The sequence below is a fragment of the Parus major genome, chromosome 13, assembly GCF_001522545.3.
Source record: "Parus major isolate Abel chromosome 13, Parus_major1.1, whole genome shotgun sequence".
NCBI lineage: Eukaryota > Metazoa > Chordata > Aves > Passeriformes > Paridae > Parus > Parus major.
The window spans coordinates 9334115-9351231 of record NC_031782.1 but is presented as its reverse complement, the minus strand read 5'-3'; the positions used below and the strand labels follow the sequence as shown (position 1 = coordinate 9351231).

The window sequence follows — 17117 nt, the reverse complement described above, 5'->3', positions numbered from 1 at the left end:
ACACATCTCAATTTCTCACACACTATCTCCTGTAATTATTTATTTGCCAATAAAGCAAAAGTTTTCAATTTTCTCTCCTGCAGACTCCTGATTTTTTTTATCCTTCAAAACCTACTATGAGTGCAGACTTGTAGTAAATATCCTCTGCAACTTCATGTTAATGCATCTCAGTAACAATATTTTGCACAGGTTTATATTAAAACTATTGTATATATATATATATATACATATATATGAAAATTTATAGATATATTGCATATATATATCTATACTATATATAGATATATATAATATCTATATATAATATAGATGTATTTATGCTACATAGAAGGCAAGGAATAGAAGGGTTAAGTGGCATGTACAGGAGCTTTCCTTTTACAGTTTCAACTGAAACTAAACCAAAGTCCTGCTCTAAGAGAGCAGAGGACACAGCATTTGGGTACTGGGGCTGGAACCCAGAGCCTGGGCTGAACTCAAAATCTGTCCCTGAGTGCCAGTGGGCCATGAGAGGGGGTGAAGTATGGATTAAGTTCTGCTGCTTGTGCTTTATCTGGTTACAAGTTAAGTGCATTAAACAAGTGACCTCAGCTTTATTTTTGGGGAACACTGGCCCAAGAAGCAGCAGTTTCCAGTGACTCAGCAATCTAGAAGGATTGCTACTGCAATCTAGGATACTGGGTAAATTTTGAAATAACCTGGCAAACACTGGCATTAGCACAGTGTGCAGAATGACTGACATACAGCTCCTATCACTCCCTAAGCTCTCTCTCCCTTTTGCTTTCACAAGCACCAGCGTTCCCAAACACCCGCCCTGCGGTCAGCCCACACACGAGCTGTGGCAGGGCAGCATTAGGAGCCCTGGCTGTAATTGTTCCCCTTTTACCTCACTGGCAAAAGGACATTTTTCAATCCAACTAATTCTTCTCTTCCATTACACAGGAGAAACTTGGTCAAGTATTTCCTAGAGATGCTCACAACAACCTGCAGGGCAGTGCCTGCCCCAGGCCCCCAACACTGAGCCCTCTTCTGGCCTGCTCAATGCCCACTAGCAAAGCTTTTAGCTTTCACCAAAATTTGAACAAACTCAAACTTCAGTTCTGCCCTTCCTCTCAAGAGCCATATTCACACTGATGACCAAATCCCTTTGCTCCAAAAGCTGAGCTACTCCAGACCTCTCAGCTCAGCTTTGCCAGTGGTTGCTGCAGCACTGGTCCCAGCCCAGCCACTTGTCACACCTCAGCCCTTGTCCCCAAAGCTGCTGCACCTCCCCTGGGTCGGGTACTCAAATATCACTAAATGGCCAAGATCAGGTCTCCAACAGCTCATCCCTGCCCCAAGCTACTGCCAAGGGTTTGCTCCAGCAAGTTCTGCTCCTAGGAGTTCATCAAATCACTCAGATAGCAAAGTACCACTTTGCAGGGGGAAAACCTAACCAGACAATATAAACTTATTGCCTGTGCCAAAACTAGGCATTTGGACCCTATAGTGAAAGTATGCCTTTACATTCTCCTTTTATGAAAATATTTATTTAGATTTAGGAAGCAGAATCAGAAATTTTAAGTGGATCCAAGCTTTGTAGTGTACACATTGCAAGTTTTTCTGTTTTTTTACCTTGTATTCTACTGAATCTTGTCACGGTTGGATTCAACACAGGGAATGGTACACAGAGTGGCTGTTGTGCTGTGAATGCCGAGGACAGGACCCAATGTGCCACTAATTTACACAAGGTTTGTGAAGTATCTCTGGTAGCTTCTATGTGAGGGAGGCTTCTGTCATCCTGTTACAGATGTGGGGAAACAGGAGGCACCACTTCCTTTGAGGCTGCTGTGAGAACTCTTCTTGTTCAGGCAGAGAGCAAGCATGACCCAATCCCTCAGCCATCACCGTCACCAGAGGTTAAACAAGGACAAGAGCCCTTCCACTCACAAGGATGATGAGGCAGCATGAGCAGATTGAAAGCTTTGAGGCCCTGAAATGAAAGGCATCAAAGGCTCCAAAACTTTACTGTAAGATTTCCTACTATGATGCATCATGTGCAGTAAGAAACAGGGTCATCAGAAAAACAAGGGGTATCTTTTTTTAAATTATTATATTTAAATATTAATTATTTAAAATTATATAATAATTTTATTATTATTATATACTTGCTCATCAAATTTTTAATTGTAATTCAAAAGCAGACAAAAATAATTTAAAAAAATGTAAACTAAGGAGAATGTATGCTTAGGGTTGGAAAATAGTTCTTCAACAGTAGCTTAACACATTCTCCTGTGGGCTACACTCAGTTTGACAAATATGAACTCAGTGACAATCCCACCTCCATAGTCCCACCAACAGGGCCAGTCCTAGAGAGCAGCTGATTCTAAGGAAGCATCAGTCACCTCTAAGATCATATCAATCCATCTTATTTTTGAACTGCCACAAAGGAAATGCAATTTTTTTTCCATGTTCAAAGAGTTTTCCAGATAGAGGATTTTTCCCCATACACCCATGAACAGAAGTTGAGCAAAAATGAGACAGAACTATTACTATATTCACCCAAGAAAACCCAAACTCACTTCTAGACCATGTACTGAGCACCTTTTTCCTGATTTTGATAATTTGACAAAAACTACCTGTTTAAAACTCCTTCAAATTTCAAACAAAATTTTATTTTCTATCTTGTATTTCCAGCATAGGGTGGGACACATAATAACAAATGCATTGACAACATGTTAAAGAACAATTTCATCTTTATCTTTTCTTCTGCAGTTTATTATATAAATTACGCTTTTCAACACTTAGAGCACTCACATTTCAGAACAGAAACACCAGTGCAAACAGTGGTTTGTCCAAGTGCAAGGAAGTTCCTTGTCCCCACTGACAGCAGTGGGTGAGGCTCAAATATAACTCCTCAGTCCACAACAATAGTGTGACCTAAATGTGAGCACGTTGTAGTCAACAGAAACACTGGACTTTGGTTGGTAGCAACCAAATACTTTGACAGGACAAACAAGAGAAGAACAATTTGACCTCCAGCAGACCTGTGATTTCACTGGGATAGGAGACCACCTCCATCATTTTTCTGAACTGACATTATAAATAAGTGAATGCCAAACGTTCTATTTGATGCTCAAATCCAATTATCAAAACACAATAAAGCTCCCATGCAGGGAGGTATTGTACTTCAGTGAATGCCACAGGTTACCTTTGGCACATCATAGTCAGGACCTGAACACAAAAATAACCTGATCTGGCAGAGGATAAATGAGAAAGCTTGGAGAGCTTTCACATCTCCAATGCCAAGAATTGTTGCTGAAAAATGTATTAAAACAAGACTGAAATACAGCAATCACCTCTCCATTATACAATACATACTAGACCCAAATTTTAATTACATCCAAGCAAAAGAAATCTTATTCAACCCAGAGGTGCTAACAACTGGGGCCATTGCCATGATATACAGGCCATTGTCAGAAATAGTTATTAGGATCTTAGAAATCTGCATTCATTTATCTTAAGAAATTGTTGCAATGTAAAAACAAAATGAGACAATTAATAAATAAGATCTTTATTAATGAGTTTTCTTTTTCACATTCTTTAAAGTGATGTTCAATTGAAATCTGCATAGTCAAGAGTGCAAAAAAAAAAGATTCATATAAGTCAGACCCAAATGTTAACACTATTTTTTTGAAGCAAGACTGGTCACAGTCATAGGAATAAAATAGAAATAAATGGCCAAGGAGATACAGAGGGGGTGGGGATGAGAACCACCAGGAAAATTCTCATCAGTAGACTTGTCTATTAATGAAGTCTTCACACAAAGACACACAACACTCATTCACATTCATGTGCACAACAGAATGTAAACCACAGAAGAAAGGTCCTTCCTCTGCTGAATGAAATGAAACAGAGCAAGATTATTTATGTATTTCACTGAGCATTGATCACCTATTCCAACAACGTACCCAGGTGGATAACTCAAGGTCCAGCCTTCTTCATGCCCTTATTACAATCACATTTCAGCCACCATCACACAGCAGGAATCAGGAAATCAAGAGTGTTTCCATAACACTGGGAAGTATTCTTAACACACTCCTTTAAGCACCATCACCTCCCTTCCTTTTTAATTTTTAGTAGGACTACCCTTCTCTTTAGTGCTGTTGTTCATGGTTAGTTGGAAGAGCAGGTGAAGAGGATCCCTCCAAGCCCATGCAATGGCTCAGCCTGTGGAAGTGCAGCAGAACATCTCCACCTCCAGCTTCATTTCCATAAGCACAGGCAACACAGTCCCAGCTCTCTCACATCAACACCACAATGTGACTCTGCAAGTAGTACTTTTAATATTTACACCATCTAGTGATTTAGCTGTGGTTCTCTGCATCATAGCCATCATCAGAAAAAGCTAGAGGTAAAAAAACAAGAGGCATATCCCCTACATAATGGCTGTAGGTAGTAAAGACTGACCTCACAGTGGTGAGAAGCCACATCTTGCCTCCAGCTTGGATTTATGCAGCAGAGACACCACTCTACAGCTGAGCACAAGTTTAAATGCAGAATTCTCTATGTTGGTCATTTGGAAAAGCCATCCAATGCCCTCACACTGAACTGCACCACACACAAACTGGGCTTAATGTTTTGCATGTGATTCTGCAGTAATAAACTTCATTTACAATTTATATTAGTTAGGTTTTGAATTATTCAGATGCACAATCTAGGACTGTGGGTAACTGATCATCAATATTCAATCATACCAGCTCAGGTTCAGGCAAGGAATAAGTCTCATTTATTTGCTTTGTGCCTACAGCCTTTAATCTGAGATTCAAGCCCAGAGGTCAAGAGAAAGTTTTTTGTGAAACTTTTGTCAAACCAGTCAGAAATACATTTGCTGCCATGGGTATTGGAAACATAAGGCCTGAAGTATTTTGGAGATGTACAACAGGAAGTAAAAGAGATTCAGTACAACTTGCAGTGGTTTGTATTTGTCCAAGGACAAAACAAACTACACAGTGAAACTCAAACCCATCATAGTGAAATGGTGACTCCACAGCTGAAACTCCACCTTAATTTGGCAAATGAGAAGTAAAAGATGTCCAGCACAAGAAAGCACCAACCACAGCTCCCAGCCAGCATCAATAAAACATGCTGCAACACCCTTTGTTCAAAGATAACCTACCTTCTCCTTGGGGAACTAACATTCAAATGCAGGGAAAAGCAGTCAGAAACTGGAAAGAGGGACTGAATTTTACCCCAGAAATAAGTGCCCTGGGCAGCCAGCAGCTGCCACACTGGGCAGGTTTCAGGGCAAAACCACATAAAAGAACCCATCTTGTCCCATTTCAAAATACCAAAAATAAAACTGGCTAATGGGTGTGAGCTGGTAAAGTTTCAAAAGCAGCAATGGCAACCCATTTTTTTCCTGGAAATCTCATGGGCAAGTCTTCTGGCAGACCCAAAAATGAATGAAATTGGAAACAGGATATTTAGTGCAGTAGTAGTCTTAATTTTTTCAAAAAGAAACTGTATTTCTTGTGTCACATCAGGGGTTTAATTCAAGAGATCAGCAGATTAAGACCACTTTTGTCATTAGTTCAAGATTTACTTTGGCACAGCTAATTTACACTATTTGTATTTGTGGTAGTTATAAGGGCATTACAGTAGATATTTCCTTTACTATGGAAAATCCTAAAATAAATACAATTTAGTAGTCTGAATAAACCCACCTTACTCTAAACTAGAATGAAACAACTTTGTGGCCTGCTTGTGTTTCAGGAAAATATCCCACATATTCAGATCAGCCTCACTAGTTAAGACACATTAAAAGGAAACATTTCCCATTAAAGATGCCAAAAACTGGATTTAAATTTATTGCATGACGTTGCATAAGAAAGTGTATTATTGAAAAATGTAAGGCATCATGCAATTATCCATCAGCTAATTATTTATTATTCCTTGAAAGATGGTTATATACTCTAAAGTTATAAAACCAGTTTCAAAAAAGTACATAAAAAATTTAACATAAGCATTAAATATTTTTCACATGTTCATAGTTTTCAGCTGTTAAAAAGTGCATTCAAACATACTGTACTGGAAAGTTGCTCTGACCAAAAATGGTGCTGGAGACTCATTAAATTAAAAGCTGCAAAAGGATGTTGCATGGGATTAGAAAGCTCACAGGTTGTGGTATTTAAACTTACAAACTTGCTTGAAGTAATTTTGCAATCCTCACACTTACAATTTAGCATCAATGATATAATTAGCTAAAAATGTGTATTTTTAAAATTGAACAGTCAAATGAATTCAAGTTACGTACACTGAGTGATCAAATAAGGAGCAGACAACATTGAGACCTGGGCCAGGATGTGCTGCTGTGATTTTGGCAGGGATCAGTTGATGTACTGGGCCATCCAGCGGAACCCCTCCCCGTAGCCTTGTCTCTTTAGCACACTGCACATGAACACCTCCAGGGGCCTGGCGTTCAGGTCCTTCAGTGGTGTGTTACCCTGCAGAGAAACACAAACATTCCCTTACAAACAACACCTATTCCACATGGACATCTGCTTCTATGGGATGCCCTTATTAACACTGGAATTTTGGAAAATAAATTAATCTAAAATCATAGAATGGGTTGGGTTGGAAGGGACCTTAAAGTTAATCTCATTCCAAATCCCTGCTATGGACAGGGACAGCTTCCACTAGACCAGATTGCTCCAAGCCCTGTCCTAAGTGGCATGAACAGACTTCCTGGAATGGGGCATCCCCAGCTTCCCTGGGCCTGACACCTCCACAGAGAGACCAAAACGTGTGGCCTTAATATCAGTAACTTGCATACAAGAAATATACTATGCATGTTCTCACATGCATCCATACTGGAGAGGGGGAAGTACATGAAACCAGAATGGAATAGCAAACATGTGAAGAGAATTTTAGAACTTGTTTTTGGTGTTCAGTCACAGCTTCCTGCTCTGTTTGCAACAGTTTACCAACCAGATAAAAAAACCCCATTTGCTATAAATTTAAGGACTGACCAAAGCAAGAGTGCTTGCTTGCCAAGATCAGCACAGTGCAATAGAGTTGCTGTTCAATGGGAGATTCACAGTGCTGTCCATGATTCATCAAATACATGTGGTGTAAAGACCAGAAAACAAGAGGGTAAAATACAGCAAACTAGAAAGTAAAGGTTTGTTCCTGCCTGACCTAAACTCTGACTTTACTGAACTTTAAGGGAGGCACCTAAGAGTGAATAAGCAAAGAGGAGTTGCAAGGCAGGTGCCCTCAGCAGAGCTGGTCAGCTAATGGGAGTTGTGATTGGAAGCCACAGTGGAACAACTCTATCGGCTTTTTTCCAAGAGCCAAGGACACTGTGCATCATTTCTAATGCTCACAGGCAGAGTACTGAATTAACTTTATATTAAGAGGAGCTGAAGTATCACAAAGATCCTTACTAAAAATCTGCCTTGTTGCTACAGATGCCAGTAGGAACTTTTTCCTCCCACAACCTACAAACTTAAACTTCTATGATGGTGTAAATCTATCACTAAGCTTTAGGCAAATATGTTAGGTGGAAAACTCTTAAAACTTGCACTTGAAACGAGAAAAGTCACTTACTGAAAGATTCTATTCAGTTTTCTCTTATAATTCACTCTAAATATAGCCTCTGAAAACTGCTTAAAAATAATGCGTAAGACAGTTGAAGTACTAAAAATTATTCTAGATACAAATACATTTTCTCTGAGAAAATGTGGCATTACATACAACATAAAAAATTGTAGCAGACATACATCTAACACACACACACACACACAAACACACAAAGAGACTCTGGGATCCATTCTATATATTATTATTACGTATTAACTACTTTATAAATTAGAAAAACATTTATTTTGTATAGCTGGAGCAAAACAGAGTCAACACACAAATAAGACAAACTAATTCCCTAAGCAAAAAACCTCACCAAAAAAACCCAACCAAAAACCAAAACCAACCAACCAACAACAAATTTAAAGGAGCAATACCTTTCCTGTTGTCTGGCCATACAGACCAAATGTCTCTCGTAACCTCTCTTCACTGATGGCTTCAGGTCTGTCAATCTTGTTACCAAGAATTAGGATAGGCACATTAGCAATAGTTTCATCTGTCATTAGTGACTACAAAGGAATGGAGAAAGGAGGAATGATTAATTTAGAACACAGGACAAATCACTACTATTCATTTGCAGGTGACAGCAGAGGTCTGTTGGGTATTTGAGCTTAGTTCTTAGAAGTTCAAACTTTTAAAAGCTTATTTAAACTTACATCAAGTTCTTCTTTTGATTCAAGTAATCTTTCGTGATCTGCACAGTCCACCAAGAACACAACACCATTAATTGCAGGCAGGTAGTTTTTCCACACTCTGCGAGCTACAGGGAAAATAAGAAACAAAGGAAATTATCCCCAAATACAGAGCGATGCAAATGGGTAATTAAGAAACAAACTGTGTGTGTGGGTTTATTAATTTGATTTTTTTCTTAATTCCTAGCTTATGTTGCCAATTTTTGGGATGCAATTTCATATTTTACAAAGTTTGAAATCACAGAGCAAAATTATTCTCTCTAATGTTACCGCTGTTCTATCCCACATGAATGCTGATGTATGTAAATGGTTTTTGTTTCCCCAAGAATTATGTCAACAAAGGTAAGTTTGAAGGTAAATGTAAGGAACTCAAAGTACAGAACTTTATACTTGTATTAAAAATAATACACAGTATTAGTCAAAAGTTTCTCTTCTACTGTGCTCTTGCCAAATCATTTTTGTGATTTGTCATAAATGGTGGAGATGGGCAAAAGAGCAGCCAATGTCTTTTATGCTGTCACAGAAGACTGTGGGAAGTCAGTCTCTGCAGCATGGCTGTGTTTCTGACTGGAAGCAAATTCCAGCCCACTTCAGTGAGCTTAAGTGAATCAGAACACACTCTTACCTTGAGCATGTCCACCCAGATCGAAGGTAGTGAAAGTCATGCCAGCAATTGTCAGCTCTTCTGAAGCTGGAAATACACAGAATTATGTTCTAGGTGAAGATTATACTTGGAAAAGTCTAGCCTTCTAGCACATAGATTTTAATTTCTTTTGTTCTTTCCAGTATTTTGTTATTCAAGAAGAAAATCAGAGTAATATATTCTCTCAAAATCAACAGCACATTCATGTATCACCAAAATGTTATTAACCATTAAAGCATGTGTGAAATATCTACAATGCTAAGAACAGCAGAGTATTCCTACATTATTTATCGCTACATATTACACAAACAACAGTTGGCTCTGGCATCTGGCTTGCATAAAAGATTTTGCATTGGGCATTTTGTTTACAATACTATTTAAGGCTTCTCTTCTTCACATCCTTCCCAATTTCTCATCTCATTACTGGACTTTCCCAATCCACATTATCAACATGTGTTTAACTTTTTCTTCTGCAAGGTTACCAGGATAACTATTACGCAGCAACCTCTGAGACACAAACACCGATTTTCCAATTATACAGAGAAGCTGTTCCCAAAAATTGCAAGCCCCTATTTCTTGCAGCTTCTATAGCACAAACTCTCTGCTTCACTGTTCTGATTGTTACTCAGCTCTTAATTTTAACTATAACACACTGAACTATCCTACATACATAGGAATTTTTTTTAAGATTACTTGAACTATCCATGGATTGCAATCCCAAAAATCCCTTTGTGCCTTCCCAGTTACACTGGTGGTCTTATGATGTATAATCAGATCCTGCTTTTCTTGCCATCCCTCAAATGCTTTCTAGCTTAGGGACAACACTATTAACTTACTGGGGTGTAATGTGGGGACATGCTGTCCCAGTCTGTCATCTTTGAGCATGTGCAGCAGTGTAGTTTTTCCAGCATTGTCCAGTCCAAGAAACACTAGTTTGCCTGATTTCTTGTACAGTCCTAGAACAGAAAAAGGACCTAGTGACTAATCAGTTCAACCAGCAGGAATTCATTTCCAGCACTAGAGATAATTCTGCTCCTAGGAACAAAGTGTTACAGTCACGGTACAAAATACAAACCAGGCAAACTCCACCAGACCTTTATCAGTGCCCTTTATCCATGTGATACAAATGACATTCCCACTTACCACAAGCATGCTGCACCAAGTAACATGCAGCTTACAGGATGCCTGGCAGGAACAGGAGAGGCACACAATTGGTGTGAATATGTCAATAGTGGAAATGCATTGCATTATCTTAGGATAAGCATGGCAGAACAGGACTAAATGCTACCAGTTTATTCTGCTCCAGCAAAATGACAGCTCTGCTCACGGGTGGTGGAGAGGTGGGCACAGCACACAGACACAGCACTAATGGCAGGCTCTGGACCATGGACCATCCTGAACCTGAACTCTGTTCAGCTGCCTCCAATTAGAGCAAAACACTTGTCTGAGTCAAAAAGAAAGTTCAGACCTCAAACAGAATAAAAAATATGGAGAAATTGGATTCAACATCAATAATCACAATTTGTCTATGAATTCTTTAATACTGGTTAACATATTATATGGACAAAAAGTAACTTTCACCCATACCCCCAAGAAAACTGTTGTCTACATCCTGAATGGCATCATCAGGGCACTTCTGATACACTTTGTCCCATGTGACAATGCTTTCCTAACAGGAATAAGAAATTTTATTTTCATTGGTTGTCATGTTTATAAAAATGCCTTCTGCCTTTCTTCTTCCCCTCCACTTGTAACCTCAGAAATGCAACAGTTGCTGTGAAGGAAAGATGTTTAAAACAAACACCATATTCTCTTAAATTGGAGATTATCAAAGGGCAATTCTCTTACAACTTGTCAACACTGTATCCTCTGCCAGAATTAACTTTGCATTGCTTCAAACTCATTGATATTCTAAGTAAACCATTAATATAAATTAAATTTAAAACCAAAAAATATCAATCCTGCTCTGTACTGAAAAAATCCTCTGTCTTCTGTAATGTGCTATCCTCATGTGTGCTGGGATGTTCAGACAGCCCCACTGATGCCGTGGCATTCCAGGGACAGAGGTAGCTCTGCCCAGCAGACCTTTACACCACTGCTGTTTGTTCACCTCTCCCTCTGCCTTTAAACTAATCTCAGGGATCACATTCCAGCTGGACATGTTTTGTAACTTGCAGGAATGCATATTCTCTCCTATCCCTCATCTTGTTTCATTAATGGTCTTTATTACTCCGGGTCCTGTAGAGTGTCTTCACAGCTCCTTCAAAGACAACTCTTAATTCCCAAACTCACCTTCTCACATGCCCACATATATATTAACAATTAAACTACAGAGTAGAGGAGAAAGTGTTAATGTTTACAGAGAAAGAAACGGACAAACATTTTCCTATAGTAACTTACATCACAGGAGAAACCCCAATTCACACTCATCTTATGAGTGAAACAAAACTCTACTAACCTATAGGAAAACAATAATATTTTTGCCACTCTCAGCCTGCACATCCAGGAGTCTTTGCTTCGCAGTCAGATGTTGCTGGTTTCACCAAAACATTTAAAGCTTCCCAAGTGTCTTTCAGAGAAGCACAAGACTAACAAGCAGCCATACTTCAGCTACTGGCTACACCAAGACCTGAGTTTTTATATGTACATATAAATTAAAAAATGTTTTTGTGCATTCCAAAAGTATACTTGTGCAGCTCTTCCTAAAGTGATCACATTAGCCTTCTGATGGAACAGCAGAGAGAACTGTGAGGAGTTTCCCAAATCTGCCTTCTTCAACTCTAAATATAACTGAGAATGCAAAGAGAAAGTGTTTCTTTTAGAAAAAGAGGGACATAAAAGAGGAAGGTACTTGAAGCTCCTCTGTCTTTCAGCAGAATTAGCCTTTGCTTGCACAGGAATGGAAGAGCAGCCCAGTGTGCAGTAATCACTGTGCAGCTAAGGAAGAGGAGATAAGAAAGATTAGTCAACTTAGTTAAAATTTCACTGGCTAACATTTTGATAGCAGACCAAGGGTCTGACATTCAGTGCAAAACTTTAAACTTTCAACTGATAAAAGGTAGGTGGCATAGCTTGCTATGACTTCTTAGCCTCAAATGCTTTGTGACAACTTCAATAAAATCCTTTGAACTTGGAAATTATGCCTTTTACCTATGTGATCCTTTTTTTAGTAACCTAACAATAATTTTCCTCATGGTTTTGAGTTTTTTTTTTACCTTGAATTGATATGCATTGCAGACTTTTTGGCCAGGGAATAGTTTTCTGAGGCTCTTGAGTTGATGCCAGTAAAGTTTCACACTAATTTCTATAACCAAATATTACTATCTACCCAGCAGTCTTATTTGATGATAACAGAGGTGAACAGATATTTTACACAAGAATATCAGAAAGGAAAAGCCCCAAATAATAATGACTTACCTAAAAACTGCAATACACTACTGAAACCACTGTAAATCCAATCAAATAGGAACATATCTGAATCTTATAGTCTGAAATAAAGAGAAAACATAATGCATTTAAGTTCTGTCAGAAGAGCACATTGTAAAATATTTATAGGTAACAAAAGTAATTTAAAATCCTGTGTTAAAAATAAAAAAAAAAAATCTTAGTTTTGGTAAACTGTATCATAGATCAGTTAAGTGACAACCGCAAAGCTTTTTCCCTCCCTTGGGAAAACACTACATGGACTAAAGTCTTTGCAATAAAATAATTTTATTCAAAGTACAATTTGTTGAAGGTATGTGATGATCCACTGAAGATTTTAAATAGGATTTTCACTTTTCAACTGGGAAAAGGTGGCACTTCAGAGAGCGCACTAGAGGCCTATCACTGCAGATTTAGTGCTACAACCACCCCTGGAAGCTGCTGGGGGGAAAAAATACCAAAGGCAGTAAAAGGTGACAAAGTTTTGCGGAGCTGAATCTAGAGAAGTTTGATACCAAATAAATCCTTGTCCACACAGAACCTGTCTGTTTGGCTTGTTATGGAAAACAACAACCTAGCATAAAGCATTGGAATAACCCTTCAAAGACAGTGACCTCCTGTATTGCCCTGCAGAGGCTGTTGCAATTCAAAACTTAAAATGCAAACATTTTATTTTAAAAAAACCACCAGATCCCTGTATTTTCCCACTGAATTCCTTCAGCTTAGATTCAAGAACAGAAGAATGAGCTGAGAGTCAGTACTAGGTTCATTGTGTAGCCATGACTGATTAATTTCCTAGCTTTCATCTTAATTTCCTCATTATCTAAAGAGAAGATAATCACAGAACCATTGAGGTTGAAAAAGACCTCTAAGATCATTGAGTCTAACTGTTAGCCCAGCACCACTGTGGTCAACACTTAAACCAAGTCCCCAAGTGCCACATCCACAGGACTTCTGAGCGCTTCCAGAGATGGTGACTCCACCACCACTTTGGGAAGCCTGTGCCAGAGTTTGGCCACCCTTTCAGTGAAGAAATTTTTCTGAATATCCAGTCTGAATCTTTGCTGGCAGAACTTGAAGCTGTTTCCTCTTGTCTTATCACTTGAGAGAAAACACCAGTCCCAACCTGGCTACAACCTGTCAGGGAGTTGTAGAGAGTGATGAGAGTCATTTCCCCCTGAGCCTCCTTTCTCAAGGCTGAGCTCCCTCAGCTGCTCCTCATCAAACTTGTGCTCTAAATCAGACTGAAAGCACTAGTTTGACACAGTGAAGTGTGAGTATTTTAGTTCTATTGGAGACTAAAAGGCAACATCCTTAGAAGCCTTTAGCCAGCTAATTGCTACTGGAATGCATGACCCCTGTGGACACTGGAGTCTGACTGCCCAGGAAAAACTGGACTGCACTGCTAAACACAGCTGGCAGAGGCACCCACACTGCTACAGGTTCTCACTACACTTGTTTAGAAGCTGCAGGGCTGCCTTGGGGTGTCACAAGAGGACTTCAGGGCAGCTCTGAGCCTGGAGCACAGCACACAGGAGTCAAAACACAGGTCTGAACCAGCCAAAAATCCAGGCATCCGTCACAGCAACTACACACATGACGAAGAGTTTCTTTGCTATGCAACAACAGGTACATCATACAGAGATAATGTGGAAAGAGGACTGAATATTTAAATGACCTTTGCTTGCACTGGAACAAAATCTGGTCAGATGAACAAGCACCAGGTGTCTTGGTTTCGCCACAACTAACCCTTAAACCTTTAACCACATCTACGTTATTCTGAACAACACAGCAGCTGCAAGAGGCACAATTTTTAAGAATACAAATCAAATATGCTTGTCAATGCATAAACACCAGTTACACAATGTCATGACTGAAACTGTCCCTTGCATGGCTAAAAATCAAAGGTCAAGAATAAGCAAACATGGCAGAACACACACGTCAGCAGATTTATTTATTGCTTGAGCAAAATACCAATCGAGAAAATCCTCTGTGGGGCTTAGGGAAACGATCGACTCAAATAACCTGCAAATCAGGGCAAACTGTGTGATGTAAGAGAAGTGCTCAGATTACTGAGGTGAGAATAACTTCACTGCTCAGTTGTATTAACCTGTTCCACCTATTACACTTAGGTTTACAAAAAAAAACATCAACCAAAACAATCTTCATGCATTACAGAATAAACTTTAAAGGGTGAGATTCTAGCGATTAACCTGAGAACAGGATTACTCTTACAAACGCAGCTGAAGTGGCACTAATACTGGTTCAATTTCCATCACCATAAGAAAAGTGGTGCTGGAAAGAGAGCTATCCAAACCCTCCCAGAACAACCTCCATATCAGCTGGCAGCAGTTAAACACTTTCAAAATGGGAAAAAATTGCACAGCTAATTGTAAAGGCACACAGGTAATATTTGAATAGAGATATTAAATCTACTCTTATCACACAGGAAAAGTAACTATATAATTCAGAGCTGTGTCAAATCAAAGCATTACAAAACCAGAGTGGCTCTGCTCTGGTTTTGAGAGTTGTTATGCTGAGGGCAAATTCGGGAAGAACTGAGGTGTTGAATATATATGGACTCAAACTCTCAGGCTCATGTTAAAAACACCATGAAAGTAGAACAACGAAGACTCAGAAATAACTGCTCACAAGCCATGATGGAGACAAAGATATTATTTTAAAGTTATTTCATGGGTTGATTTGAAAATAATCCACTGGAAGCAGACAAAAGCTTTGAATGAAAAGCTGTGCTGGACTAAGATAGTCTTTTGAGTACTTTTACAGACATCACCAACTCACTGTGTCTCCACTACAAAGATACCAAAGTTAACTTCCTAGTATCCCTTCAGTGACACATGTCTACCAGTGAAAAATGTCCCCAAAAACCCTGGTCAATGTCATTTCATCAGCAAAGCATCACCCAGTAACTCCTGTAGAGCCAAGACCACCACTCCATGGACCAAGGATGTGGGTTCACTGACCGTAGGCTGTGGAGAATGAGGAATTCCCACACTGTGGCTCTGGTAACATTTGGCCAGCCTCCTGAAAGGAAAGCTGCTGACAGCATGGACTAGCAAGTAAACTCACGCCTCTTTTATCTTCTGAAAAGTAAGAATTTTTTTCCTCCTACACTCAACTTGCTTCTTTTCTACCTAAAAATTCATCATTTCACTTCCAAACCTTAGGACAGCATTCACTTCTGAAGACTTTCAAAGTTAAGCTAAGAGACATCTTAGCTTAAAGAGAGTTTTAAATGCCTTTATTGAAGAGTTAGGAAAGAGCAACCAGTGACAACCAAGTGAACAGCTCTTGCATGAACTGGGAACACACTGCTACACCTACGTGAGGACTGTCAGCAAGAGCCAAGCAAGAAATCTCAGTCCAGCCTGAGAGTACCAAACCTGCAGCCACAGCTCAGTCTGAAACCACAACCTGCAAGCAACAGCTTAAAGCCTACTGCTAAGGGTTTATTTTTAGTTTTTCAAGTAGGATGCAAGTATGATCACTTAAAAGTTGTAATTTCTCACATGATCACTGTAACATTATAAAATATTACCACAGGCAACAAAGTCAAAACCCCTAGGAAACTCAGTGGATAAACTGAGATTCTACAACACAGTTTATTCTTTGATTTGAAACTACATTTGGATGTTGTATTTTAAAAGCCGAGGAAAGGCACAGTTAGAAAATGATGTAACAGCATAGGCTTTAAGTATTTTAATAATTTCTTGACAGCAACTCATTTCTGAGACAGCAGAGTTTACCTGTGAAGACAGGACTACAACTGCACCCTGAAGCAGAGGTTTAGGCAGCCCTGGCTGACAAAGCCCAGCTGTCAGAGCACACCCTTACTGCAAGGCTGCTGCACCATTCACTGGCTTATGAACAAAACCCTTAAAAGCAAAAACTTCTGAAGATATAACAATACTTCAAACAACTATTGCCAGGTCGACACAACATGGCAGACGGCTGCCCAGGGAGGCTGCAGGGCATCTGTGGGTTATGGGGCTACTTAACGCACCTCACCATCGCAGACCTATTGAGGCACTGCTGCTCGGGACCTGCGCGCACCGTGACAGCCTCACGGACCGGCCACTGCCCCAGCGGCCCGAGCAGCCGTGCCGGGCTGTGCCGGGGGGAAAACAAGAGGGAGGCGGTATAAGGGATAGCAGGGAAGGGAGGGGAGCGCTCGCCCCCAGCCCCGTCGCGGTGCGCTGCCCGCGGCCCCGCGCAGGCCGCAGGTTGTCGGGGCGCGCAGGGACCCCCGGCCAGGCCCAGCCGCGGCCCGGAGGCCGCTCCCAGCAGGACACGAGAACGGCCCAGCGCCCTGCGGGGCTCGCCCGGCTTCCCCACCGGCCGGGAAGAACAGACCCCTCACCGCCCGCCCCGCCCACCCACAGCCGAGCTTGAGGTGCTCCGGGACTCGGGCAGCACCGACACCCACCGACACCGACACTCACCCGCGGCTGCTCCCGCTCCGCCCCCCACGGCTCCTTCCGGCACCGGCGCCCGCGGCGCAGACTCGGGTGGGCTCAGCTACGTTCGGATGGGGGGGGCGTCGTCTCGGCTGGGTTCGGCTGGGCTCGGCTCGGTTAGTGTGACTCGGCTAGGTTCGGTTCGGTTCGGCTTCGCTCGGCTCCGCCCCTCCGCGTGCCCGCCCAACCCCGCCCCTGGCCTCGCCCCTAGCTCCGCCCCTTAAGCCGCAGGGCCGCTCCCGGAAGTGCCACGTGTCCGCA

General features: G+C 40.8%; 1 protein-coding gene across 1 annotated transcript; it reads right to left on the bottom strand.

Moving 5' to 3' along the window:
* Positions 1-2629: 2629 nt before the first annotated feature.
* SAR1B (secretion associated Ras related GTPase 1B) lies at positions 2630-17033 on the bottom strand. Its single transcript, XM_015642076.2, has 7 exons — positions 16842-17033; positions 12373-12443; positions 9792-9911; positions 8938-9003; positions 8277-8380; positions 7998-8129; positions 2630-6482 (listed from the first exon to the last, which is right to left on the bottom strand). The coding sequence occupies exons 2-7, from the start codon at positions 12425-12427 to the stop codon at positions 6366-6368; spliced, it is 594 nt and encodes a 197-aa protein (XP_015497562.1). The 5' UTR covers positions 12428-12443; positions 16842-17033; the 3' UTR covers positions 2630-6365.
* Between the last annotated feature and the right edge of the window lie 84 nt (positions 17034-17117).

Excerpts from the sequence above, each read along its gene's own strand:
- SAR1B (XM_015642076.2), bottom strand. The coding sequence starts at position 12,427 with ATGTTCCTATTTGATTGGATTTACAGTGGTTTCAGTAGTGTATTGCAG. Across the intron at positions 9,912-12,372 it reads TAGTGTATTGCAGTTTTTAG|GACTGTACAAGAAATCAGGC; the intron begins GTAAGTCATTAT and ends TTTCTGTTCTAG. Across the intron at positions 9,004-9,791 it reads TGTCCCCACATTACACCCCA|CTTCAGAAGAGCTGACAATT; the intron begins GTAAGTTAATAG and ends GTGTATTTCCAG.